Raw genomic sequence first — 27,172 nt, forward strand, 5'->3', positions numbered from 1 at the left:
CAAACCCCATTATTCAGAAAATACAGCAATATTATACATGATCTCAAAAACATATCAGCAAGTTTAAAAAAAAAAAAAAAAAACTAATTCTAAATGACAGTACCGTGAGCCACAAATTCACAATGGAAATTAAATAATATAAACTTAAAATATCTTTCAGTCACAGCATTTATTTATTTTTTGGGGGCCATGTTTTCATTCAGAAAACAACTCTTATCTTTAATCATAATATTAAAAAAAAGCATCCTGACGTGATCTGCGCAATTTCAACAATATTTACAGCGTTTTTGACCTGAAGTAGTTTTGGATAAGGCACAAGGAGAGAGTAGACAAAGGAAAAACATTGATTTAGAAGCAAACACATTATCACCAACCCCTACAGCTAGAAAAACCCTCCCTCCCTGATACACTTCTGAGACTTTTCATCACAACAGCTCCAAAGTGTTTTAACAGTAGTACAGAGAATACAATAAAGCCTCGATCTGGCCTTTGCATTGAAAATCAGTGTATTCAATGATATTTTACATTTTGCCCGACAGAACCCCACCCCCCATTTCACAGCTATGCAACTTGGTCCTTAAATAAAGGGTTTTCAAGTTAATGCTCAACAAAATAATTATGATCAGTACTGAAAATAAATCAAGGGGAGGTTGACCTTGAGGAACAGCAGACCCTCCATGTTTTCTAGCAAAGGCCTGGGCTGATTCAGGGCACAGTTGACACTAGCTGTGCTGAACAGTGTCTCTGCTGGGACAATGCTCGGAGGGCAACCCACGTAGCGGGCGGCTACTTTGGCAAGATCAGGCCATAGGAACTTTTTCAGGTTCCAGTAGTCAAGGGGGTCACAGCTTTGATCAAGTATGTCTTCCTCAAGATACTCCAGCACTGCCAGCTCTGAGGACTTTGGCTTCTCCTCGTTTTTTATCTTTTGCCTGATGTCAGCCATCAAGGACCAGAGGTTGTCCTTGTTTGAATTTGCGGTGCTGGATGAAACGTTGGCCTCATTGCAGCCGTTGTGCAGCAGAGGCTTGACTGCAACTGAGGTAGAACAGGACATGTCCAGCTCCCGGATCAGGTCTTGTTTACATCTTTCAGCTTCTTCCTCTGTGAACAATGACGTTTTGTATCGTGGGTCCAGCATGGTTGCCCATATGTACTGAGGGTCGTGAAGAGTTGCAGACATCCTGCTCACCATCGCTTCCTTTAGAGACTTGAGCATGTTGTCTATTCCCACGGTCTCGTCAAACAGCAAGTCTATTTTTCTGTTGAGAATATGAATGAGTGGTATCACTTGTCCCAGAGTGGCAGTGCGGTTGCTCATCTCCCTGCAGGCAACTTCAAAAGGTTTCAGTGCATTGCAGACTGACAACATTACTTCCCACTGATCGCAGCTGATCATTTCCCTGAAATTGCACTCGATCGACATCTCGTCGATGGCTTTCTTTTGCTCAACCAGTCGCTCCAGCATGAAAAAGGAGGTCATCCATTTGGAAGGGACGTCCTGAATGAGCTGGTTCTCTGGCAGCTGATGGACCCTCTGGAGCTCAGCCAGCTTCTCCTTGGCCTTTGCTGAGCGGTGCACACGCTCACAGATCTTTCGTGCAATACTCAGAAGGTTCTGAACCATTCGCTGGCTCTTTATGGCTTCACTAACAATGAGGTCGATGGTGTGTCCAAAACACTGCATGGTGAAGTGACCGTGGTCCTCCAAAGTGTTTTTGATGGTGGTGTTGTCTGTTACAGTGAACCCCTTTTTCAGCCCTGATGAGTTGATCCAAGAATCCCACAGATACTCGAGCTGCTTTGGGATGTCATGCATATCGTGATCAGAGTCTATTTGTGAGACACTTAGGAGAGCAGAACAGTGAAAGTCTTGACCTTGGGGTCTGACACTTGACTCGTACGTCGCCCAGTGGGCGGTAAGGGTTAGGTATTCCCTTGTCTGGCTACTGACCCAAATACTAGTTGTGAAGTGGACAACACCACCTTCAGCTTCTTTCAGGTGGGTCAACACAACCTCCTTCACCCTTTCATACATATCTGGTATGGCAGTGCTGGTAAAGTAAGAAGAGGGTGGTAGAGAATACTGAGGCTGGAGGTACTCTAGCAGTCGATTCAGTCCAGCATTCTCCACCATAGCTGATGGCTGAAGATCCAGTGCGAGCATTTCTGCAATAAGTTTGGTGATTTTTTTGGCAACCGGGTGGTGTTCATCAAATCTCTCACGATTCTGTTCCGTTTCATAAACAGAAGTGTCCATGAGCTCTTGTTTAACATGAATTTCAGCAGACGGCACATCACCTGAGATAGTATTGTTACTTTCAAGAACATGTCCGTGAAACCTCTGCATGTGCCTGAAAAGGCAGCTTGTGCCGAGGTTTGTAGTCTTTTTGCCTCTGCTAATTGTGCGGCTACAGTGCAAACAAACCACCTTTGTAGGGTCAGCAGGCGAAATGGAAAAATGATTCCACAGTTTTGACGTCTTTTTACTGAAAACAGGCATGGTTTGTGTTTTTTTCTCACTAAGGGGATTCTCAGTTTCTTTGGCTGAAACTGGATCTGTTGCAGTGAGATTGGTGTAGGGATGAGGGGAAGATTCCTTATCATCTGTGCTTTTTTGGTTTTTGAGGACATCTGGGTGACGTCTCATTAGATGTCTCATTAAGCAGCTTGTACCAAAATCGCCCCGTTTCCCCCGACTGATGACACACGGACAGTAACGGCACAGTGCTTTTAACTGGTCAACAGGTGACACTATGAAATGGTGCCACACTTCTGATTTAACCCGTTTCATGATCTTTTTGTTTTGCTGAAAAACTGAATGATCCTGATTGAGGCTGGGGCCTTCAGAGAGGTCACATGGTGATGAAGTCAGGGGTGTGTCCTCCCCATGAGTTTTGAAGGAGAGGTTGAGTGTGGTCTCCTGCCCTGAGAGATGCATCACCTCATCAGATTCTTCCTTTATATCCATGCTTTCCTCCATGCTTTGGGGTAGTTCATCTGATATGGTTTCTGGTGATGATGGAAGAAGGGGTGATTCTTTTTTGAGTTCCAGTGGATCCTGTAGTTGAGTGCGGGACAGCAGCGAGGGCGGGTTAGTATAGGGTGGCGGAATGTGATTTCCCTGTCCATTCTCCTCAATTACAACCTCTTTGTGGGCTCTCCACATATGCCGGATAAGACAGCTTGTCCCCAGATCCTTTCCATTTTTACCCCTACTGAATTCATTCATGCAATGAATGCATACTGCTTTGGAATTATCAGCAGGCGACAGGTAGAAATGTTTCCATACAGCTGACCTGCGACGGGAGCTAGAGCTTTTTGGGGTCCCTGGAAGGCGCTCAGGCCCTCCGTCTGACATGTCTTCTGCATTGTTTTCATTGGAATGTGAGGATGGGAGGGTGCTGCAAACAGCGTCGGCATTGGCATACGGTTCTAGTTTTGGTTCGACTTTGGGTAACACTTCTTTGGATGACAGGTCTGAATTTTCAGCTGAGGAGGTGGACGGTGAAGTGTTTTTTGAGGCAGAGCTAACAATGCTATTTGTCAAGTCTCCGTTTTTTGGTGAGTTTGGGGAGGGAGGTATCAAAGATGAGGCAAGAGGGCTAGTCAGATTATTTGAGGATGCGTCGGCTCCGTCTTGCAAAAGCACAGTGGGGTGAGCCCTTCGTACGTGCCTCATTAAACAACTCGTGCTGAGGTCTTTTTCGTTCTTACCCCGACTGAACTCTTTCATGCAGTATAAACAGATTGCTTTGGTACTGTCTCGTGGTGATATGCAGAAATGATTCCATGCTGGAGATTTTTTCCGTGGGTTGGTCTGACTCCTCATAGATGACAAAAGACTCTGAGTGACAGCGTCCATGGCGACATCATAAAGGGTGCTTGTGTATCCACTTAGTAAATTGCTATAGTCATCGCCATCTTTAGTTACAAAAGGGCCAACTGAGCTGCCAAAGGGTAGTCTGTCATCATCCTGGGTTTCTTCCTCCATTCCATTAGCATCCTGGATCTCCCCTTTGCCATGTTCACTCAATTCGCTGCCATTTTCATACTTTTCACTCTCTCCATTTCCCTCGGTGTCAATGTTTAGGCATTTGTCTGAAAGAGTGGGAGAAGCTGCAGCACTCTTATTTGCCATGTCTGTCTCAAACAGTCCGTCACCCTGAGAAGAAAAGTTGAAACAAGGAAGAGAGTCTTTATCCAGTGTTATTGAGGAGCAAGCAGGTGACTTTGCATCAGCAGTTTCACGGGGGCTAATGCTGTAGGATTTGAACACATAGCCATCCTGCCCTTCAATTTTCAGGCAGGTCCCCTTTGCCTCTCTTTTTCTGCGTTCTATGGAGCCATTAGGTTCACTGACCATTTCCTCGCCCATATGTGAGACCTCTTCCTCCCCATCCATGGCAGCAGCCCAAGTGTTTCTGTAGAATAGTCAGGTCTGCGGTGTCAAATGCAATCGCTTTTTTCAACTGTGGTCATCGATACAGCAGCTCTCAAGCAGGTGTTGGGATGTGGGTGTTGCCGTCCAGGACACAGAGCGTGTGCTCGTCCCTCTCCATTTATGACTGGAGTAGCTCCACTCCTCCCTACAAGACCTAGAGAAAGATAGGAAGCGAGAGAAAAATAGATCAGATAAGGGTATTCTAAAAATAAACACGACTCCAAAAACCAGTAACACAACATGTTGTGCCATAAACAGCAGATTGTACTTTCATTTAGCCACACACAGCCACAAGAAAGTACAGAGATTGAAAAACAAAAGCACTTAAGTAAAATCAGGTTTCATTAAACGTACAATTTACAAGAAGGACTGCTAATTGATTTGACTCTGCAAGCACAGTTTTAGTAAACATAGAAATTTTGATTTTGTAAGGGGTAAACCATTCTGTCGGAATAGACAGACGGGTTGAGGCTTAGTCTTGCAGTATTCAGGTGCAGCTTGCACTTTTAAGGATCATTGTGATGCTCAAGTATTGCGTCATAGCTTTTAAATGCACTTGGCTACCTAGGAAATTCATGAGCAGAGCACTGCTCAAAGTGTATTCCGTTGAATTGCTGCTTCACACGATCATTGTTCCAAGTTGCAAAATCCCGTACTTCCACAGCGCAAGACTTGATAAAAAAATCTTTTGACACATGTAATGATTTGAACAGTTTCCTCATCGTCGCCCCGTATCTGGCTTATACGGGGCGGTCGTGGCTCAAGAGTTGGCAGTTCGTCTTGTAATCGGAAGGTTGCCGGTTTGAGCCCCAGCTCGGACGGTCTCAGTCGATGTGTCCTTGAACAAGACACTTCACCCGTTGCCTACTGGTGGTGGTCAGAGGGCCCGGTGGCGCCAGTGTCTGGCAGCCTCACCTCTGTCAGTGGCTACAATGTAGCTTGCCATCACCAGTGTGTAAATGTGTGTGTGAATGGGTGAATGAATGTAGTGTAAAGCGCTTTGGGGTCCTTAGGGACTAAGTAAAGCGCTATACAAATATAGGCCATTTACCATTTGTCTGATTGTATTAAGTAACACATCACATTTATGTACCACTAAAAATATGCTGCACAACAGCCAAGCTGTTTAAAACTTTACTCAAGTACATTCTTGAGTATGTAGATTGAATTGTATTGAAATCCTTGAGCAGTTTATGAGCAAAAACAAACCTGTACAACTGCAAGCAAAACACTTTTGAGAGTACTAACCTACAATGTAATAACCTTTTTTGGTATAAAAGTATGATAATCTGATATAATACAATTTTATATACCCAGGTGCAACAAGCAAGTGAAAAATTAAAGGAAAAACACAGAAAAATTCTTATTATTGTCTTGTCCAATATGTGCTGCCATTTGGTGTTTTCATAACAGTAGCTTTCTATCACATCAGCACAAAATCTCCCTCGAGTGTTATATTCTGTTACTAGGAAAGCCATAGCATAGGATTCATTCATACTTTCAATATTCAAATCATTCCTGTGAGCCTCTTGAGCCTTATTGGTGGAGGCATTTTCATTCTGAAAGGTGTTAAAAAAATATAATTCAACCTAACTGCAGACACATAATAGGCCATGGGGTCAGGTCTAATGTGGTCCATTAAGAATGACAAATTAATGTTATGCCTCTGTTCCATAATTTGGCAGTAATATTTACTGCCAAATTTACAATAACATATAATAACATAGTGCCTCTATGTGCCAGCTAACTGAGAGAATGCTGTGTAAACCAAATAAAAGAAACTAGGGTCAGTGTTGAAGCAATTTTTCCTTAACTACAAAACTCACTCAGTGTTAACACCCAAATGTGTGCAACTAAAAAAAATACATCAGCTCTGAGAACATTAGCTTAAGTACTCGCTCAAATGTAAATCTGGTTATTTTAAATATGAGCTTTCTAATACAAAGTAAAACAAACAAAAAAAAAGAGAAAAATATATCTAAAATTCAAATTTAGATTAGACATAAATCACACATTAAAATGTGTCCAAAAACAACCAACTTTAAAACGAAATACTAGTACGAGATGGGGCTTTTAAATGTAACCAAGTAATTTTCTACGTGAGCAGTGGCAAACCAGTTTTCCGGGTTTGGCTAAAGCGCTAGTCAGGAAGATGCGAGCGGACAGCAGAAATAGCCAACGCTAACTAGCCTGCATCTTCTCTTAGCAGAGAACTTGTGAATAGGTATTTACACACCGGCGTTCGACTCGACCCCTAACGAACAAAAAGTCACACTTACCATTAAACTTGCACCACCAATATATGCCAATACGTTCTATAATAAACATTACTGGCAGTTACGCTACATCATCAGCAAACACCACGGTGGCTATCCTGGTGCTAACTGTCTTAGCCGCAAGGCTAATAACAGACAAAAAACCACGCAGACACAACACTTGTGTGGCGTGGATTTGTATCACAAAAAATAACAGCATTTACAACTACCTTATTAGCCTTGCATTACCCCGAGGAACACGTTCAGCACATTTCGGACCACACCATGACTGCTAGCTGGTTAGCTGCCAGCTAGGCCACACACAGGACACACTAGCTAACCTGGCGAGGCAGAACCCAGCCGTGGCGACACACGAACCACACGGGATCCGAATCAGACCTAGACTCACCGCGACGTCCTCACCACATTCAGCCCCTTTCACACACACATACGAGTTCAGTATACTTACTGTTGAGTACGACGACTTGTTCACTGGGTTTCGGTTCCTAAACGGTTAAATATGACACATTTAATTGATCCGGAGGGGGGTTCACTTTTGTTGCTTTTGTCTCCTGGTTTGCTGGCAGTTCGCGTTCGGCCGAAGCAGCTCCACACAGCGACGGACGGAAGGAACAGGTTTTAATGATGTCACCGGGCACTGGGTCTCCAGTATGGCGAAGGGGGTAATAAATTTTAGTATTAAGTTGCATAAAACGGTGTTTTACTTTGACGTTTCACTAATTATAAACAGAAATGTTTAACTAGTCCGTTCTAATGATAGATTCAATTACTTCATTTGCATATTCAGTTAACTTGTCGACCCGTTTACACGACCTAATAACCTATTTTCACAGAAATTAAAATAATTAGATTTTTTTTAGAAATTTACGCATGCTGCCGGTGTAACAGGACCAAAAACTAACACATCCATTTGTTATTGCGAAATAATACATCAGTTAATAAATAACTTTTCGCGTGTGTTGCGTTCACGGTCTGGAGTGCCACGTTGGGGTCCAAAAAAAGTAAATGCAAAATATTTTAATCAATGCAAATTATAACTGCGCTAAACCGAGGGGGGTTCTTGCCCTTAAAAAAGACGTCTGGGCCCAGCGGACCGGTCACTGGGGTGTGGCATGTTCTGCTTGTGTCCTCCAACCTGTCCTCTATTACTACAAGAGCAAATAATAACGCCAGAGCATGACACTCTGAAAGTCGTCTTATCCGCTGCTCTTATGACTTGATAGCCACGGCCCCCAGAGTCAAAACAGACATGTCTCAGCGTTCCTTACATAGCGCTACTGTCCGTATTCGCGCTTTGTTAGGTTTGCAGCTTTGTCTTTGCAATGCTAGTATGGTTATTACAAAAGGCAACGCACTGATTGTGTGACAGATGGGCTTTTGTGTGAAATCTACGACTCACCACAGACATGACCTCCAGCGTCACACGTAGACCGGTGCGTACGGGTGGGAGTTGTCTGCTGAAACGCATTGTTGTGTTGGGGGATGATCCGTTCGTGCGGCTGCTGCTCTTACTGCTATTTGCCTCTGCTCGACTGTGGCTAACGAGTGACTCTAGCCAGTAAATGGCCCACACAGCAAATACTTGTGTGCTTTGTGTAGAGTTTAATATCGAAACTTCAAGGTACAAAGCGGCCTCTTCCTCTTTTATTAGCAACTGAAAAGAGCCCCGTATCGCCCGTTGGATGAGAACATTGTGCCCGGAATTAGCGCCACTTAGTAGGCCGTATTGCCATTGCTTTGTAGGACTGCTGGCTAGCAAAACTGCTCGTGAATTTGAGGTATGTGCTGGGTTTTATTTGCTATGCTGTGGTCGGTGCGTTGGCGAAAAGGGGACATGCTGTGCAAATGCAAAAAGAAAAAAATATGTATAGGCTTAACTAGCTATAGTGCGGCCTTTTAAGGGCTACTGTTTTTTATTGTTTTTGTTTTTTACGCGATTCGCTCCGTTTTAGCAGACGGTTAGCTCCGTCTGCTAGTTAGCTGGCTAGCTAATGTTATTGTTAGCACCTTGGTCACTTTGGCTGCGAGTCCTTGCTGAAAAGGCGTTATACCTCTGCAGCAAATGGGCAAGTGCTAACTCCTGCGCTCCCATATTGCCCCGTGTAACCGCCTCCCTCCCCCATTTAAATGCATGGGCTCATTGACAAAATTGTAACGTAAAAACTGGCTGCTATGTTCTAATTTACAACAGCTAATCTGTGTTTTTTTTTGGGGGGGGGGCAGGGGGCATCGGTGAAAACTGTAAGTTTCTTTTGCCCTCTTAGTCACCAAAACTCTGTTACTTTCTAATACATTTAACCCGCAGAGTGTTTAACTCCCCCCTCCCGTTCTCATTTAAAAGACATCAGTTGGAATAAGAAGATGTTGCTTGTCAGTTAAACAGGTACACTGATTTTTACCAGACGTCTTATTTGCGTATTAACACTTTATTTTCGTCGCAATGTTGAGCATAAAAGAAGCTGTATCAGAGAATTAAGTCTGTCTTTAAGTTTGCAGTGAAATTATTGTATTTTACTGTGATTAGGTAAATAACCTAATTTTCTAATGTAACTGTTATTACCTTTATTTGAAAATTCAACTGGGATGCTTCCAGGCATCCCATACACATGTCTAACCGCTATCCCTGTCGTGTATCTCCACAGCAACACGGAGCGTCAAGATGAAGAAGAAGGCTCGGCAGCACCGGGTTGCGGTGCAGAGGCCGCCATCTCCTATCAAGCCCTCGCCCAACAAGCAGATCTTGACCTATGCCCAGGCGCAGCGCATGGTAGAGTTCGAACTCGATGGCCGCATCCACCGGCTCAGCATATATGACAAGCTGGACGTGATCTCGGATGATGACCCCATGGTGCAAGAGATAATGGAATGCACCAGCAATAAGGAGAATGCGGAAAAATCGAAACAGCAGGTCCTCCTGAGGTCAGTGAGACTGAAAAACAAGGAGAAGAAGAATGCCGCACTTGCCATCGCAGGCCATGTAGAGGGAGGAGGACACCACGCTGGTAGCCACGCTAGCCCAAAACTTCCAGAGCCTAAATTCCGAACTGTAGAATATAATCTTCCAGCTGTTCCTAAACGCCCATCTGCCTTTTATAAATATATAGATAAGACGGAGGAAGAACTAGATGAGGAAACAGAGTATGACATGGATGAAGAAGATTACGCCTGGCTGGATTTGGTCAATGAAAAACGACGAAGCGAAGGGGTTAGTCAGGTGTCTCACAATGTTTTTGAGTTCCTTATTGATCGCTTTGAGAAAGAATTGTACCTGGAGAGTCTGGACAAAGGGAGCGAAAGGCAAGCTCCTATCGATGATGATGCTGTCTGCTGCATCTGCATGGACGGAGAGTGTCACAACAGCAACGCGATCCTGTTTTGTGACATGTGCAACGTGGCCGTACACCAAGAGTGTTACGGAGTGCCCTACATTCCCGAGGGTCAGTGGCACTGCAGACACTGCCTTCAGTTGCCGACTCAGCCAGCAGAGTGCATCCTTTGCCCTAATAAGGGCGGAGCAGTAAAAAAGACTGATGATGACCGCTGGGGCCATGTAGTCTGTGCCCTCTGGGTCCCAGAGGTGGGCTTCTCCAATACCACCTTCATTGAGCCCATCGACGGCATCAGCCACATTCCTCCAGCACGCTGGAAGCTCACGTGCTACCTCTGCAAGGAGAAAGGGGTCGGCGCTTGCATCCAGTGCCACAAAGCCAACTGTTACACTGCCTTCCATGTCAGCTGTGCCCAAAAGGCTGGTCTATTCATGAGGATGGAGCCAATCAAAGAGGTGACAGAAACAGGAGAGCCCACCTTCTCTGTGAAAAAGACGGCCTATTGTGGCGCCCACACACCTAACGGGTGTGTGAGGAGACCTCTTGCCATGTATGATGAAGCCAAACTCAGAAATGGACTTTGTAAGAAAGGGGACAAGGGCAAAGGACAGTCCAAAGGAAAACAGAAACGGAAGAGTAAGAGCAAGAAGCCCGAGCCTGATGTGGAAAGTGAAGCTGTACCGCCTGCTACTGTGCCTACTTTTCCTGCTCACAGGTATATTTTTCTACAACCTTCTACTTAAGTGGGAAATGGCTTTGGTTTTCTAAAATCCCTCATTTTCATCCCTCTAGGTTACAAACCATTCTGAATCAAGTATCAATACAGAAGAAGAAAGTCTTTGTAGAGCTGGTCCTCAGTTACTGGAGACTGAAACGGCAGTCCAGGAATGGGTTGCCCCTCATCAGACGCCTTCAGACAAGACTGCAGTCACAGAAGAATGTGCAACCGGTTTGTTCCTCTGTCAGTTAAGCGCACAAGACTTGTAGCCTTCATTTATCTTTTTCCCAAGGTTTTCAAATATGTTGTCTCATTATTTGCACAGTCATAAATTATGCTTTTGTTACAATTTAATGTTTTCGTTCAACACTTTATTGCTTGTGTTAATGAGATTTTTGACCATGCTGTGTGAATCAATAGCAGTTTGCTGTGAAATGGGCATCTTATGTGCCAAATGAAAGAAGTTGCTGTTGCATTTGTTTGTTGAGAATTTGTGCAAGTTGATAATTTTCTGGTGTTCAGTTCTTTTATGTGCCTTTATATTTTTTTTATTTCCATGCGTTCCCCAGAGGCAGAGTGAAGAGGAAAGCAGGGCACTTAAGGAACAGCTGAAGGAATGGCACCGCCTCCGACATGACCTAGAGAGAGCCAGACTGCTGCTGGAACTAATTCGCAAGAGGGAGAAGCTCAAGCGGGAAGAGGTAAGGACAGGGGAGTGATGCATGGTTGGACAGAGTTGTGCTTGTCTTAATATCTTAAAAAAAAGTTCAAACAAAACAAAAATGTGATGATGCTCACTGTTATCTTTTGTTTTCTTGTAGATTAAACTGCAGGAGACTCTTCTAGAGATGCAGTTAACACCCTTTAGCATTTTGCTCAGAGCCCTCTTGGACCAGCTCCAGGCAAAAGATCAGGCCAGGATCTTCACCCAGCCTGTCGATGTCACTGAGGTGATGCAGCAAATATTCAAACACTTTCCATCTATTCTATCCATGATTGTACTTTGATTCACTCTGTAGTACTGTCAATTATTCTGTGCAGAAGTTTAAAACTGTAAGCTTCTTTCTGGCTCTGCCTTGTTTCTGCCAAGTCCCTTGCTGTGTTTTCACTAATGACACATACAATTCAAACACTGATTAACACATGGGATGTGCCATGTATCATTATGCCAGCTCCTCGAAGAAGAATAGTGGATAAGAAAAAGTGCTGACATGCTTGTAGGAACAACTGTAATATCTGGCAACAGATAGATAGTTAAGGTGTGTGCTGGTTGGGATTTATATAGCACGAAATCACAAAAACTGCTGCCTCAAGGCATTTTGTATTGTAGGATGAAGATCCTACAATGTCAGAGGGAAACCACAACAATCTGACAACTCCTTATGAGCAAGCACTTGGTGACAGTGGGAAGGAAAAACTCCTTTTTAAAAGGAAGAAACCTCTGACAGAACCAGGCTCAGGGAGGGGCAGCCATCTGCTGCAACTTGTTGAAGCTGAAGGGGAAAAAAAGAGAACAGAGGGAGTTAAGATGCCAGAAGACTATTGGTCAAAAGAACTGTAAAATTTGGCTATAAAGAGGGCTTATTGGTTCAGATTTCTACACTTTCCCTTGTGTTTTGCCTTTAGTTCTTTTTCCTGACTGTCAGATGAGTGTACCAGAAATGGTACATTGACATAAATTATTTGTGGAAGTCAATTTGATCACTTTTGTACTCTGGGAAAGTACATTTTATGTCTGTGAACATCTTGACTATAAATCGTCGGCACACAAAATAAGACTTTTTAAAATTACTAAAGAATTTTCTATTCTGCATTTTCTCAAACATTTGTTAGAAGCTTCACGCAAGCAACCAGCGCTCAACTGCTTGCTCCAGTCACATGTTCTGATCTCTGTGACTCATGTTAGACATTACTCCACCCCACCCCCCATTCTGCAAAAGTGTTAAGCAATGTGACTTCCTGTTAGGGTGAATGTGTAACAAGAGCTCATGGTCTGCTGCATGGTCGGGAGGCCTTAGAGGTGAAGGGTGCTCTTCCTCATAAGCCCGGCTAGCTCAGTCGGTAGAGCATGAGACTCTTAATCTCAGGGTCGTGGGTTCGAGCCCCACGTTGGGCGCAGCTTTTGATCTTGAATCTGTTTGAGTAGGTTCCTGATTCTTGGAATAGACTCTGTTATTGGGTGGGTGGAATTTCTATATGGTTGAATTGCTGTCAAGAATCTTTAATTTAAAAAGCCAAGTTCAAACATTGCTTACTTTTTTTTTTAAACATTATTAAAAGTAATTTACAAAATATTCATATTTCTGATGCTTTCTCGTAGGTGCCTGATTATCTCGACCACATCAAACACCCGATGGACTTTTCCACCATGCGGAAACGCATCGATGCCCAAGGCTACAACAACTTTGATCAATTTGAGGATGACTTTAACCTCATTATTGAAAATTGTATGAAATATAACTCAAAGGACACCTACTTCTATCGGGCTGCTGTGCGACTCCGAGACCAGGGTGGGGCCTTGCTCAGAAAGGCCCGTCGAGATGCAGAGAAAATTGGCTTTGACACGGAGAGCGGCATGCATTTTGCAGATGCTCCGGAAGTCAAAGCACCACCATCGTTTTCTTGGGAGGATGGTAAGGGAAGAGCACGCCTCTCTGAATAACTAGTTATAAAGTAGTTATGGTCAATCTATCTTCTAAGGATTCCTTGTTTGTTTTTTGTTTTAATTATCTTCTTAGTGGACCGTTTACTAGTACCAGCTAATCGGGAGCAGCTGCCTCTGGACAAGCAGCTGCAGCAGCTACTTGAGAAGTTTGATCTCACCTGTGCCATGAAGTCCAGCCCCTCCCGCAGCAAGCGGCTCAAGTTGCTGAAAAAGACCATCAATGATGTGCGCAACGAAATGAGCCTGAAGAGAGTTCTACCCTCTCACCACCACTGTTCTTCCTCGTCATCTCCAACAACTTCAGCATCGTCTTCAACAGCTCTCTCCCTCCCAGAGCTGGTTACAGCTAAGGAAGAAAGACTGAAGCCCAATGGGCATTTCTCCGAGGATGACGGTATGTGTGAATGCTTTATTTTGAAGTTGGTTTTCTGCTTGACCCACTGGTCGTCACAGTCTCTGCGATTGTAAAGAGAATCACGAGTATAGGTCAAAGGTCAGACCTAAGTCTTAACCTAGCCTAACCACAACCAGAAAGTCCCATGATGTTCTCTCTATAAAGCATGTCGGGAGGACGGGAAAATCACAATATCACAGTTTAGTTTTAAGAATGATTATGAAACCTGCTCTGTTTATACGGAAGTGAGCATTACTTTCAGATATGGTGATGTTTGTAAATTGTATACTATGTTGATGAGGTGAAAACTCTTAGAGCATTTTGATTATTATATTATTTTCTAACAAGTAGCTACTTTATATTAATGTTTAACACAAGTTTAGAGTAAAATTTGGTAATTTTTCCACCCAGGAAGCTTTTTCAAATTCATAAATGGACAGATAAATAGATATACTTCTAGTAGAGAGGTTACAATACAGGTGTAGTAATCAGTATCAAAATAAGTAGTAATTACTCGTGTTAAATCACTGACATGTTGGTGACAGACTATTTAATTAATATTGGATGTGATGCAACCACAAAGGTAAAACGTGCATTCCCTGACTGGTTGGTGGGTTCCTGGAGGATGCTGTCTGCTGCTGGGTAGAATTGGAGAATGTTTACACATCCCCAAACATACAATCATCCTCCATGTGGTTGCTTTGTTCCAGTCACCTGTAGGAAGATGAGCCTTTGTCTGCAAACATTCTCTAACTACTAGCTGAGAGATACTAAAAAATGTCACACAAACCAGAAAGGAAGAAAACTCAGTTACAAAGTAAAAGTTGCACGTGTTGGCTGCAGCCCCGAGACACAGCTTTTACTTTGAAGTCAAACTTCTTTCTTTTCTTTTTTTTTTTTTTTACAGCTTCACTATCACTCAGAGTGTGTGACAAGCGTTCTCAGACAAGTCTGCATATTTCCTGCTAGTGGCAGGTAAATGCAGATATCTGTAAGTGAGCAAAACAATCCCAGGGAGGCTTTCTCCCATTTGGTCAGAGAGTACATGTTTTTCCTAGCGACCAGTAGCTGCCAGATGGTCATGCACCAGACTACTCTGTGTAACAGACACTTTATTCTCTGTCACTACACTGTCACACTCATCGAAATGGCAGACAATTGAACATCACATGGCTCACGGTCACTTGGCTGCAAAGAACCCAACAAAAACTATTGTTAGGCATTGCAAACATTCTAGCCTATGGAACAAAGCAGATTTCACAATAACAAACAAAATGGACAACAAGAAAAATATTTTCATACTGTCTTTGTTATCAGCAAATTGGAGTGGAGCTATTGTGGTATCTACACTATTTGTGGTGTCCCCCTCCCTCTTAATTTTGTGAGGCTAGATTAGACTCCTTAAAGGTGTAGGTGGCCCCTGTCATTTCCTAGGAGAACTGCAGGCTCAATACATACGCTGCTACCTATAATACTAAAACACATGTGTTGTTGCATTTATCTGAATTTTGATCCCAAAAACAGTCTGTCATCCAGCAAGATGATGGCTAACTATGTATGTTTACAGCCACAGGAGACCAATATTCCCTACTCATTTAATAATAACATTTGTATGTGCTTTGTATAATCATAGGTATCCATAATAAAACATTCAAATTAGAGCTGGGCGATATGAGATTTTTTCATATCACGATATGTTTTTTTCATTTCAGGCGATAACGATATCTATCACGATATAAGCCAAATAACTATATTTGTAAGATTTAAATGTGCCGTTGCTCACAAGTAAAATGTGAAATAATCAGCAGCTTGTTTTTATTTAAATATTTATTTCCCATAATAAGTTCAACAGGGTAGATGTACTTAAGGAACATGAGACTTTTTCAGATAAATAAAGGCAAATATTGCAAACTACACAAAAGGCAGCCGCTAAAGCGTTTAAGTTTCAAAATAGAACAAACAAAACAGACTAAATTGTCAATTCCACTTAGAAACAAAATATTAATTCTAAAAATAAATCTTAGTTTGTTTTACAGAAGAACAGACAAAACTGACTAACTTTTGTCAGTATCAAATAAACTGAGAACTAAAAGGAAATTCTCAATCTCTCCTTATTGTATAGCTTAGCTTTTCAAACAGTTACTTTAGTCTGACAAAAGCCGAATGACGAATTAGCGCTTCCAGTCAGAGACTGAGGCTACGTCCACACGTACACGGGTATTTTTGAAAACTGAGATTTTCCGTTTTCGTTTTAAAAAATAATCCCGTCCACACATAAAGGCAGAAATGAAGGAAAACACTGCTATGAACATGCCAAAGCAGCAGGTGGCGCTAGATTCCTAACCGTGCAGAAATGTTGGCCAATCAGAAGTCTAGAAGCCTCGGTGGGAAAAAGTAAACAAAGCTGGGGCATAGAAGCAGAACTGAGTCGTATGTGTGGACGGACAGTAACTGTGTGTATATGTAAGCATTTAAACACTGCAGAGAGTAGAAGTAACAGTAACAGTCTTGTAGAAATTCATTTCACCGAAACAATAACGTGGCGCACAGTGTGACGCATGCACCAGTTTACTGTATTTCCAGACTTGCTTTCGGCACAATTTACAGTGCACGCTACTCTGTTTTTTGTCAGACTTGAAATAGCCAAAATACCTTCACACTACGGAACTTCTATGGCTCTTCCGTTCGACAATCTCTCCGGCGTTGGAACCATCATCTGTTTTCTCTTCGGTCACGCTCATTTCCTCCATTATGCGCTGGCTCCATTACCCGCTGGCTGCTTCCCAAACAAACACGTGCGGCTTGGCACTTGCGCTGTACGTAACAAGTCACGCGACGTGACGCTGCGGCAGCGATTGGTTCGGCTCTGCGCTACTGAATTTGGATCGGCTGACCCTTTTTTTTTTTTTTTTTATAAGAGGACAAGAGCGGCGAGGTCTATCGCGATAGCTTAATTTCTCTATCGAGTAAAAGTTATATCGCGATACATATCGTTATCGTTCTATCGCCCAGCTCTAATTCAAATACAACAAAGCTATCTATTAGGTGATATTTTTCAAACTTGGATTGGTTCCTTCCTTATTTGCTCATTAATTGTAAAATAATAGTTTGACTAACATATCTGAAACATGTGATTAGGATTTTGTTACTATGCTAAACGTCTTTGAACATGAGCAGCAATCTCGAAGAAACCAATACAAGCTATTAAAGTCCAGGGTTTTGGAACATGTGACCAAAAAGACTGCAGCAGAAAAGCCACAAATTGGTGCATAAAAATTGACCTGAATGTAAGGGGAGAAAAAAGATGCTCAGACCTTTGCACCCTCTCCCCTCTAATTTCAGTCACAGAAATGTTCCTTGCTTTAAGGACACCATGAGTGTATATTTTGATAAATAAATAATATGAAATAAAACACTAAATAGTTACTGCAGACTCCCACGAGTCTGACTGTAGAAACAAAATGTATAAAAATACAGTATTGTTTCATTTTTATTCAGGAAGAGTTTCACAGGTGGTTAAAAAAAACTGTAGATGTGTGAAAAACAAAACTCACTAGCTTTGATCTATACTCTGTAAAGGATGGCTAAACTTTAAAACTAGAATTGTTCAAAGTGCTTTCTGATACACAAAGCGATTTGCGAAGTCTTTATTCCGACTCGCTGAACCAAATCGGAACAACTCGAGGTTTACTTGTCAGTGGTGGTTGTGCTTAGCATCAGATAAATGGTGTTATTGCTAAATCCCGAAAACAAGCGTGTTCCCTCTTGGAACTCAAACCCCTAATGGGTCTGAGGAAGTGGCATTGTCCACATCTATGGAAAAATAACCTTCCAGCATTTTGACATGATCACTCTCTCTCTCACACACACACACACACACACACACACACACACACACACACACAGAGTGTGACTGCAGTGGCTTTCTCAAGCTTAAAGCCACTTATTGAAATTAAGAGTTTGCAATTCAAAGATGGCATTACATCCTTTGCTAGTGCAAAGGAAAAATTCATTGTTCATTTTTTTTATAAAGATCACCCTGTTTATGCTAAACACTGCTTGTTTTACTTGTATGATAAACAAAAGGTCATATAATAATGTGCAACATCAGCATTTGTGCAAACACAAGGAGAAAGTGTGGGCACTGCAGCAAATTATTGTTAGTGAAAGGTCTCCGTCATGGACACTTTAGGATGTAAGTTGAACTCATTGTGTCAGTGGTTAGTAATTTAACATTCCTTTACATTAAATACAATGTATAAAACTTAGATGTTTAAAATCATTTTTCCACAAGGAATACTGTTAGACCCGTCTGCTGCTGCAGCACTGGGAAGCGCTAGTGGTTCATATATAGTTTAATTTTGTATTTGACTCATGTGCAGCCCTCCATCACTGTAATGCTAATTGGTAATTGTGCAGTGCCTCAACCAGAACAGTCCTGCACCCAGGAGGAGAGACACAGAGAGACCTATACAATAGCTAACTAAATAGTAGTTGCTTTGGTCTTTAAAAAATATCCACTGTGCTTAGTGGTTCACTTAAGCCTGGCAGGCGACTGAGCTACCACTACACTGTTAGAACCCTGTGTGATGATAAAGCTCACCACTGTTTATTGTTTCATTGTTCTCTGCCCCACAGGAGATAAGTCTCTTCCTCCAAAACTGGAGCCATCGGATACCATTCCTCCCCTCATCCACTCAGACACAGATCCCGAACCCCCAACCCTAAAACCAATAGATGCCGCCCCTGACTGTGAAGACAAGGTTCATGGCAAGCAAGCCAAGCTGGATGGGGAAATACCAGACCTGCTCTCCTCTCCCGCATGTCTCAATGGCCACGCACACAACAGCCTCCAGGACCCTTTGTTAGAAGGTGATGTGAGCGTGGTGGCAACGTCGACCCTCGCAGAGCCCACAGGCGCAGTTAACCGCAGAACCGCCGTTCTCTTCCGCAAGTCGAAGGCAGCCAGCCCGCAGAAGCTACCCAGGAGCGGAGACGAAGAGTCCGACAGGACTGACGGAAAAGAGGGCGAGGAGGAGCAAGATGAAGATGACGCACAGCTAGGTTCCAAGTCCTTCCTGTCAGTGGTCATACCCAGGCTGGAGACTCTGCTTCATGGCAAGAAGAGGAAGCACAGCGGCAGCAGGGATGCAGAGGAGGAGGGTGGAGAGGAAGAGCGTGAAGAGTCAGGCGAGTCTCCAGTTAAACGACTCGACACTGGTGAGAAGTTTACTGAGGAAGTCCTCTGAAAACACAAGATTTTAAATAAACATTGATTGATTCTGCATATGGTCTCTTGTTTTAACGTTCTTACATGGGGTAAATTCTGCTTTTGTGTTCTGGTATTTAACAAATAGAAAGGTTCTGATTAAATTACTACATTAATATTGAGCTATACCTCCAACCTCTTAATCTATCATCACAAACAATGCAGAGAGTTGTCATAAAAGTCATTTCAGTCAGTCCTAATTAACTTCCCTTGTTTACTCCTTTTTATCTGTTGGCTTTAATCAGAGAATGGCTTAACAATCTGTAGCTTGATCATCGTCATTTGATTGTGGCCTTTAGATCTCAGTCTAATATTTTTGGAATTCGCTGCTCTGCTTCTTTTAGGCCTGCCAAGTGGTGCTCTTCAGGTTGAGGAGCAGAAAAAAGTAGAAGAAACCAGCAGAACTAGTAGACCTGCGGAGCCTCGAAGACGCTGCGCCTCTGAGTCATCCATATCCTCATGTAGCAGTCTGCAAGGAAACACCAGGTAAAAATTTTTGTTCCCCTCCCCATTGATAATCTGCAGCTGAATACAAATGAAGAAGGAGCAGATAATGTAACACAGGCCTGCTGCAGGCAGTTTGCCTGTTTAGGCAGCTGTGTATCTGATCTATATTATCAAAGCATGCGTGCCACCAGATATTTTTGAAAGTTGACTTTGTGTTGTGTTTTTCCTTTAGCACCATTCTCAGTCTTCCAAAATGTGGGAAGGGAAAACCCGCCTTAGTCCGGAGAAACACTGTGGATGACAAGAGCGAATTAATCGCCTGCATCGAAACTGGGAATTTTGCAAAAGCTGCACGAATCGCTGCTGGTAACGTGACCAGATTGTCAAAATAATTTTTATGCATGTGTGGGGAGTGGGTAGACATCTTTCACAGAAATACAAATATTAACTATTTTAAATTGTAATATACTTTATTAACTTACTCAGTCCTGCAAACAAAATCTATTAAAACCATAGTGAAACTGGGTTTTTGAGGTAAATGCAAGGTTAACAACAGAGAGGAAACTTTTTTTTTTTTAAACAACTTTAGGGTGTAAACAGATTTTACGAGTAGTCTTTAAACTTGGTTATTATCAGTCTTTTCAGTTCTGTTCACTTTTATTTATATATCCAAAATCACAGCAATAGTCACCTCAAGGTGATTTATTGTAAGATAAATATCCTCTAAGTCAGGGGTCATCAGGGGCCAGTGTAGATAGCACCCTGGGTCAACACACCTGAATCAAATGATTAGGTCATTACCAGGCCTCTGGAGAACTTCAAGACATGTTGAGGAGGTAATGTAGGCATTTAAATCGGCTGTGTTGGATCAAGGACACATCTTAAACCTGCAGGACACCGGTCCTTGAAGCCTGGATTTCCCCAACCTCTGCTCTAAGTTATACAAAGAAAACTCCAAGAATCAGACTGCCCCCTGTGAGCAAAGCACTTGGTGACAGTGGGAAGAAAAAAAACTTTAACAGGAAGAAGCCTCTGGCAGGTCCAGGCTGCTGTGAACGGTTGGTGGTGAGGGGAGGGAGACGGGGAAAAAGACGCACTGTAGAATAGAGCTGTCCTGGTCGTTGTGTCCTTGGGCAAGACACTTTACCCTACCGCCTACTGGTGTTGGCCAGAGGGGCCGATGGCACGATATGGCAGCCTCGCTTCTGTCAGTCTGCCCCAGGGCAGCTGTGGCTACAACCGTAGCTGCCTCCACCAGTGTGTGAATGAATAGTGGAATTGTAAAGCGCTTTGGGTGCCTTGAAAAGCGCTATATAAATCCAATCCATTATTATTATTATTATTATTATAATAAACATATGACAGACAATGGCAGGTTAACTGTCCACGTTATTTTGACAGCCTACATTTAGGGAATTTCTTATATTTGCTCTTGTCGGCCATGCCTCCTGGCTATTAACCGTTTCTTAATAAGGCAGGTGCAAAAAAAAATACTGAATAACAATGGATTTTTTTTCTTTTTCAAAAGGCATTCAAAATGAGTCGTTGACATGGTTGATTATATGTGAACGTGTGAATTTGCAGCCTTCTCAGGAAAAATAATTACCCTGATGATATAGATGTCCCAAAGTTTCACAAAAAAACTGCATAAAATATGATTAACTTAGTATTAAAGGGTTAAAAGGCTCCAATTTCTTCTTGACCAAAATATACAGTGTGTATCGTGACAATCCAGTGTAAATATGTGAAAATGGGATTATATTAACAACATTAACAAAATATGTATTGTAGTCTGTTTGAATTGGTACGACTAATAAGTAACATCGTTATGTATACTCCCAGTTGTCTGCTGGTCCCGTACGTTTCAAAACGTCTCTGAAATTAAATAATGTGGCTGAACTGTGTTTTTGTGCTACTGTGTGTCAAAGCACTCTCAGAGGTTTAACTTGATTTAACCAGCAGACACCTGGTATTCATACATACATACATATAAAATCAGGGTTGGAAATTAACTGCAGCTACCAGCCAAGTTCTTGTGAATTTTGGCACTGACTGGCTAGTCTTTATACGCTGCTGCCACCGTGGCATCTAACCAGTCAGCATCTGGAGACTCGGCCCTCATCTGAAATTCCCTTTTGGTTAATTAACAGCTGAGGGTGGCTGGTAAATTTTAATATCTTTCTCTCACCGTGGCTCCCAAAGTTAATTTCCCACCCTGATTTGGTGCCCCTGCACTTGCAGCATGGCTTTATTTTTTTGAAATGTGTTTCTGTGTGCATTTAAACTCTCACACATAACTTGTCTGGTGTTGTTCCCACTTCCATAGAGGTTGGCAACAGCAATATTTGGATGCCTGCTAGTGCTGCAACTGTTGCATTGGAACCCCTAAAGCTAGTTTGGGCCAAATGTAGTGGATACCCTTCCTACCCTGCCTTGGTGAGTGCTTGTGGGAGAGAAAGCATGACAGTCGCTGACTGTAATCTTTTTATTCTGACGTTTTCTTGCCTCCTTCCCAGTCTGAGGACACACTGATAGCAAATTTATGACACTTTTATCCACAGGACGAAGCAATCCTTTCACTACAGCTGTTGTTTTCAGCAGCAACGTGGCTAGATTGCTGCTTGTAAAAATATTCAGTTTTTGCTCTAGGTGGCAGCATTTCTCTGTAAACCAGCAATTTGAGCTTTGCATGAAGAGACAAATGAGGAAGCAAAATTTTAGTGGCACAAGCTGGTAGTGGAGGTGCATGTGTGTGTAAATTGCAAACGTCTCTCTGCTATATCTTTGCATGTTTTATAAGTGTGTGTGTTTGTAACGTCCCTTTTTACCTCCCCTACTGCAAATAGATCATCGACCCCCACATGCCACGTGTGGGCTGCCAGCACAATGGGGTCTCCATCCCCATGCCTCCCCTGGACGTGCTGCGCATTGGAGAACAGATGCAGTACAAAGCAGAAGAGAAACTCTACCTCGTCCTCTTCTTCGACAACAAGCGCAGTTGGTGAGTGCCAGTGTCTGTATTTATCAGTCAGTAAAGTGGGTAGTTGGATCATTTAAATAGTGTACAAAAAACCCTCCAAAACCTCACACATTTATTTTGGCATGACTCCCGTCACCGTGCAGAAAACCTTTTAGCTTTCCTGTATGTACACTTGGGATGCACTGATTGCAAAATGTATTTTTTTTGTGCTTTCTTACAAGAACATTTTCTATATTAGACAGAACTGACCTGTGTTAGTCTTTCAGCTGTTCATCACATCTTTTTCTTTCTTTTTCTTTTTTCTTTTTTTTTAAACCAAGCACAAAGTTGATATGACACAACAGCTTAGTCTCCACTGATGCTGGTAAATACCAAGATATTTGCTGATACGTCGCAGGGCCAGTGTAGACATTAACATTTCTAATAATGATAAAACGGTCATAATTAAAGCTGTTTGTGAAGGGAAAAATAATTATAGATGCTTATTGTATTCCATAAATATTAAACTTTTTTTTTTAAAGAGTTTTTTGTGGTCAGTTACTTTAAAATAAATAAACAAAACCCAGAATATATATGGTTGTTGTCATGTTAAGGTTGTGTTTTTAGCTTTTCTTCTGCTTTTTCCTGTGAGCAGGGTGCTATTTTCCTGTCAAGAATCATAGGAAATATTGACCTCTAGCTGCTTTTCCAATGATGTGACACTAGTGTTGCTTTCCCCTTCAGGCAATGGCTTCCTAGATCCAAGATGGTTCCTCTGGGGATAGACAAGACCATAGACAAGATTAAAATGATGGAAGGACGCACATCCAGCATCCGTAAGGCTGTCCAGATCGCCTTCAGCCGTGCCATGAACCACCTGAGCATAGTGCAGGACGAGCCAGTCAGCGACCTCAGCGACGTAGACTGACTCTGACTCTCTGCCACACACACAGATTTGTACCTCTCCTGTACCAAATAGCTTGTGACTACCCTCACACCCATCCCGGACCCCCTCTGTCTCTGCAGGAGACTGAAATGTTTACTGGGCACCTGCTGTAACAGGTGGTGTCTCTTCCTTATCCATTCCTGTCTGTACACGCTCCTACCACGTCCCGACGGGATACGGCTGCTGCTGAAATGAATGTGTCGATCTCTCCTCACCACCTCCATGCTTAGAGACTGCTATTTTTGTCATCCCACCTTGCCACCCTCACTCTAGTCACCCATGACTGTCGTTTTATCATTTCAAGGCAAAAAAAAAAAGTGTCAGTGATTAATTTCATACGTTTTTGGTAGCCTTTTACCAAATCAGTCTGTGGTGTCAAGACTCGGAGTAAAACGAAAACTGTCACACTGACTTAAACTTTAAACCGTTAATTTGGCATCCAGCCACAGTCGTCCTCATGCTAAAAGTGGGCCGCAAAACTTCTCAAGCGGTCGAGATCGTACATTTCATGCTTTCACAGAGGCTTTTTACTAGCATCAAATTTGTGGCCAAAGCCTGTGTTGATGTTATGCTTATCTTTACATTCTCAAGTCAGCTCCATTTGTATTGTAAATGTAAATACTGTGTACAGTTGGCTGACATTAACTTATTTTGTAGGTTTGACAGGAATCAGTACTGTACAGGTGTTTTCTTAGTATTTATACTTGACGCATTCTTGGCACTAGGGGGAGTGCTGTTTTGCCAGTGCTGTGTGAACAAGAATTTAAAAAGTAAAACAAACGCAAAAGCCTTTGTAATAAGGAGATTAGGGCTAAATTGTCATGTTTCTGAAAAGTATCAACCTATTCATTTTTTTTAAGTTATTGAAGTTTCTATCGTAAGCTTCCATTTGGCATTAAATCATTTTGTATTACAAATAGTTTTAGTATATTTTTGTTCATATATATATATATATACACACACATATATATATATATCTATATATATATATATTATATTATATATTTATATGATTTGAATACATAGTATACAGTTTGTAAGCCTCTGAAACTCATACAGGCAGTGTGTGATGTTGTGGACACAACATATGTTCTCGACACAACATATGTTCTCAAGAAACCAAAAGAAGAAAAGAAAAACAAGAAAATAACATAAAACAAAAACATTGCTACCCAGAAGTCTTAGATTGATTTCTCTGTGTGATGTGTTGAAACTGTTGCCAAAAACAAAACAAAAAAGGAGAAAAAAAAGTGTATTTCCATGTGATACATTAGACTGTTTTGCTGTAGTCATAGGGAGATGCGCCTGCGTTAACTTATTGTAAAGTATTTGCATTACTTTATATTCGAGGAAAGATGTGCAAGCTGATTGTGGTAAAGTGGCACATTTTGTGGTGGATACTTGCCTTCTTTTTAAGTAATGTTTTTCTAACTTTGTAGTTGTAGACTTCCAGATATTTTATTTTATACTCTTGCCTGTTTTTCTTTCTTTCTTTCTGGGTAGCATTGGGTAGTTTTGGTATATTTCATTTTGTATTTAACTGTAGTAGTTTTTTGTTTGTTTTGTTTTTTTTAATCAGATGATGCAAAAAATATTGCTGGGACTGTTTTTTGTTTTTGTTTTTTGTAGTAAAGCAAAAAATAAAACATACAAATAAGAACTCATTTAGCCTTTTTTTTTCTTTTTTTAGGTATACTGTCAAGCTAGTGCACATTTATTTTATTTTTTTAAAGCCTCATTCAGTTTTTTCTAATTGATCTGCAACTGAAAAAAAATCCGTTGCTGTACAAAATTGCATTCAAGAAGTTTTATCAATTTAATTTTTATGCAGCTTCTGGATGTATATTAGTACATACTGTACAGTCATATAGGTAATAAACCTGTTTAATAATCTAAAGCTACTTGAACAAGCCTTTTATTATGCTCTCTCTAGTAAAATTAATTATTTGTTACACTTAAAGTGCTTGTGAAAAATGTTGCCCATCGTGGATATGGTTATTAGATTGTTGCTAATACATCAGTGTGTAAGTGGTGTTTTACTGCTGGTCCACATGAAGCTCTCAGCTCTCTTGGAGTGCATTTATACTGTTAGATCCATAATTTGCTGAATAAAGACACAATCTTTGTAGTTTTGCCTCTGTGAATCACCGTAGTAGATTTTAAATCAAAGATTGATGTGCAGACTTTAAAGACTTGAATTCAAGGGATTAAGAATAATTTGTATTGACTGTCAACTAATTACAACCTTTTAATACATCAGAGGCTTAGACTAGCATAATTTCATAATGGCTGTTTTCAATTGTTGAATGAAATCCTTTTGCATTTTCTGATCTTGAACCTCACCAAATGTTGCGTTTCTTCCTTTGAATTCTTTAAGGCCTTTACTGCGTCAGGTGGATTGAAATTGTGGCTTAACTTGGGCATTGAAAAATATCCCATTTCTTTGCCATGAGAAACTGGGACTACTTCTGCTTCCACCAGCAGTCAAATCATTAATAAACACTAGTGACCCGATTTCACTGGCAGACATACATGCCCATGGCATAATAATGCCCCGCACAATGTTAGCTGTTGTGTTTTTCTTAACCATAGAAATAATTTCCACATCAATAATTGCCGTGTGTAAGTGGGGTGGACTGGAAGCTGCCTCTTCTGCCAGTGCAAAGAATTTTAACTAATGTATTATCCCTGAGATGTCTTAATATAAGAAACAGAAGATTGTGCAGACTGTCCTGTATTTATAAAGCAAAAGATTTTCATTAATCCACAACAAAGGTCCTTTTTTGGAAGCTTTCTGTCATTTAATTGTTTACTTTGGTGTACTACAAACGGCCACAAATGAAACCTACAAAAATACAGATGAAATTTCAAAATCCATTTTCCACATGCCGTCAGATTTGGCAAACCTGTCCAGTAGGCCAGCTTGGAATCGATTCGGGGGCCAGGGGCCAATTGGGCCTTATGTTTGATATACCTGTCCTAAGCAGTTAATTTAAATATACAAATTAAAGCTTAAAGTCTGCACTTCACTCACGCCTTAACTGATTTAAAATACATTGTGGTGATATACAAAGGAAAAAACGACAAAAACTGCTTCGCCTTCTAACAAATTATGGCCCCAACAGTTAAAAATCAAGCGCACTTATGTACTCGTCCTTAATGTGTCACAATTCTCTATCCTAAGCTACCTGTTTTAGCTTCTGTCTCTTTTAAAGTCCCACACTGTATCTCCTCTCCTTGGTGGAGTTAAACATGGGACTTAAAAATAACATAAAAGTAACGCTCAAGATAAATAAATGTAATAAAAGTTATATAATTACCTATGAAACGTACTAAAGTACTATTTACAAAAAGTTAAATTACAGTCGGAGTCCCTAGCAGTTAAGCTAACTAGTGGATACAAGTTTTGCATCTGTTCTGATTAAGGCAGCCACTTTCCACAGGGAGGCGCTGTTGCTCCACACACACACACACACATCCGAACACCCTCCGCCGTGACAACACCCGGCGTAGCCGAGTGTCCACCTGCTTTGCTCAGCTCCGGTCGTTTCTCCTCTCGGGTAGGCATCTGTATTCAGCATACAAACAGTTTTTTATTACTGTGTTCAAATGGTGAATGCGGCCGATTAGAAGACTGTCAATTAACGCTAAATCACTTCGAAGACATGGGTTTGGCGCTTCTCTCCAACAGCTCAGATAAAAAGTCTGCTAATGCCAATCCTTGT

At 41.7% G+C, this 27,172-nt stretch overlaps 2 protein-coding genes and 1 non-coding gene across 7 annotated transcripts; 2 read left to right on the plus strand and 1 right to left on the minus strand.

The window, feature by feature from the left end:
* Nucleotides 1-173: 173 nt before the first annotated feature.
* zbed4 (zinc finger, BED-type containing 4) lies at nt 174-8,148 on the minus strand. 3 transcript variants are annotated; one of them, XM_085375348.1, is made up of 3 exons: nt 7,169-7,278; nt 4,364-4,598; nt 174-4,165 (listed from the first exon to the last, which is right to left on the minus strand). In XM_085375348.1, exons 2-3 carry the CDS (start codon nt 4,403-4,405, stop codon nt 623-625), a joined length of 3,585 nt encoding a protein of 1,194 aa, XP_085231474.1. In that variant the 5' UTR covers nt 4,406-4,598; nt 7,169-7,278; the 3' UTR covers nt 174-622. The 3 variants fall into 3 exon arrangements, with proteins under 3 accessions (XP_085231474.1, XP_085231473.1, XP_085231472.1); XM_085375347.1 differs by lacking the exon at nt 7,169-7,278 and adding an exon at nt 8,120-8,148 and having other exon boundaries at nt 174-4,598; XM_085375346.1 differs by having other exon boundaries at nt 174-4,598.
* On the plus strand, nt 8,035-24,335 carry brd1a (bromodomain containing 1a). Of its 3 annotated transcripts, none has more exons than XM_085375349.1 (13): nt 8,035-8,498; nt 9,363-10,764; nt 10,842-11,010; nt 11,337-11,468; nt 11,589-11,717; nt 13,088-13,400; nt 13,506-13,826; nt 18,465-19,046; nt 19,440-19,581; nt 19,775-19,908; nt 21,869-21,978; nt 22,389-22,543; nt 23,246-24,335. In XM_085375349.1, exons 2-13 carry the CDS (start codon nt 9,380-9,382, stop codon nt 23,427-23,429), a joined length of 3,756 nt encoding a protein of 1,251 aa, XP_085231475.1. In that variant the 5' UTR covers nt 8,035-8,498; nt 9,363-9,379; the 3' UTR covers nt 23,430-24,335. The 3 variants fall into 3 exon arrangements, with proteins under 3 accessions (XP_085231475.1, XP_085231476.1, XP_085231479.1); XM_085375350.1 differs by having other exon boundaries at nt 10,842-10,998; XM_085375353.1 differs by lacking the exon at nt 21,869-21,978 and having other exon boundaries at nt 10,842-10,998; nt 23,246-23,328.
* On the plus strand, nt 12,811-12,883 carry trnak-cuu (transfer RNA lysine (anticodon CUU)). Its single transcript has one exon. It is a non-coding gene; the product is annotated as a tRNA-Lys (tRNA).
* Nucleotides 24,336-27,172: the final 2,837 nt, after the last annotated feature.

This window comes from Diplotaxodon limnothrissa, linkage group LG17 (assembly GCF_057381915.1).
Source record: "Diplotaxodon limnothrissa isolate DT_005_m linkage group LG17, D_limnothrissa_male_GT1.1, whole genome shotgun sequence".
Lineage (NCBI taxonomy): Eukaryota > Metazoa > Chordata > Actinopteri > Cichliformes > Cichlidae > Diplotaxodon > Diplotaxodon limnothrissa.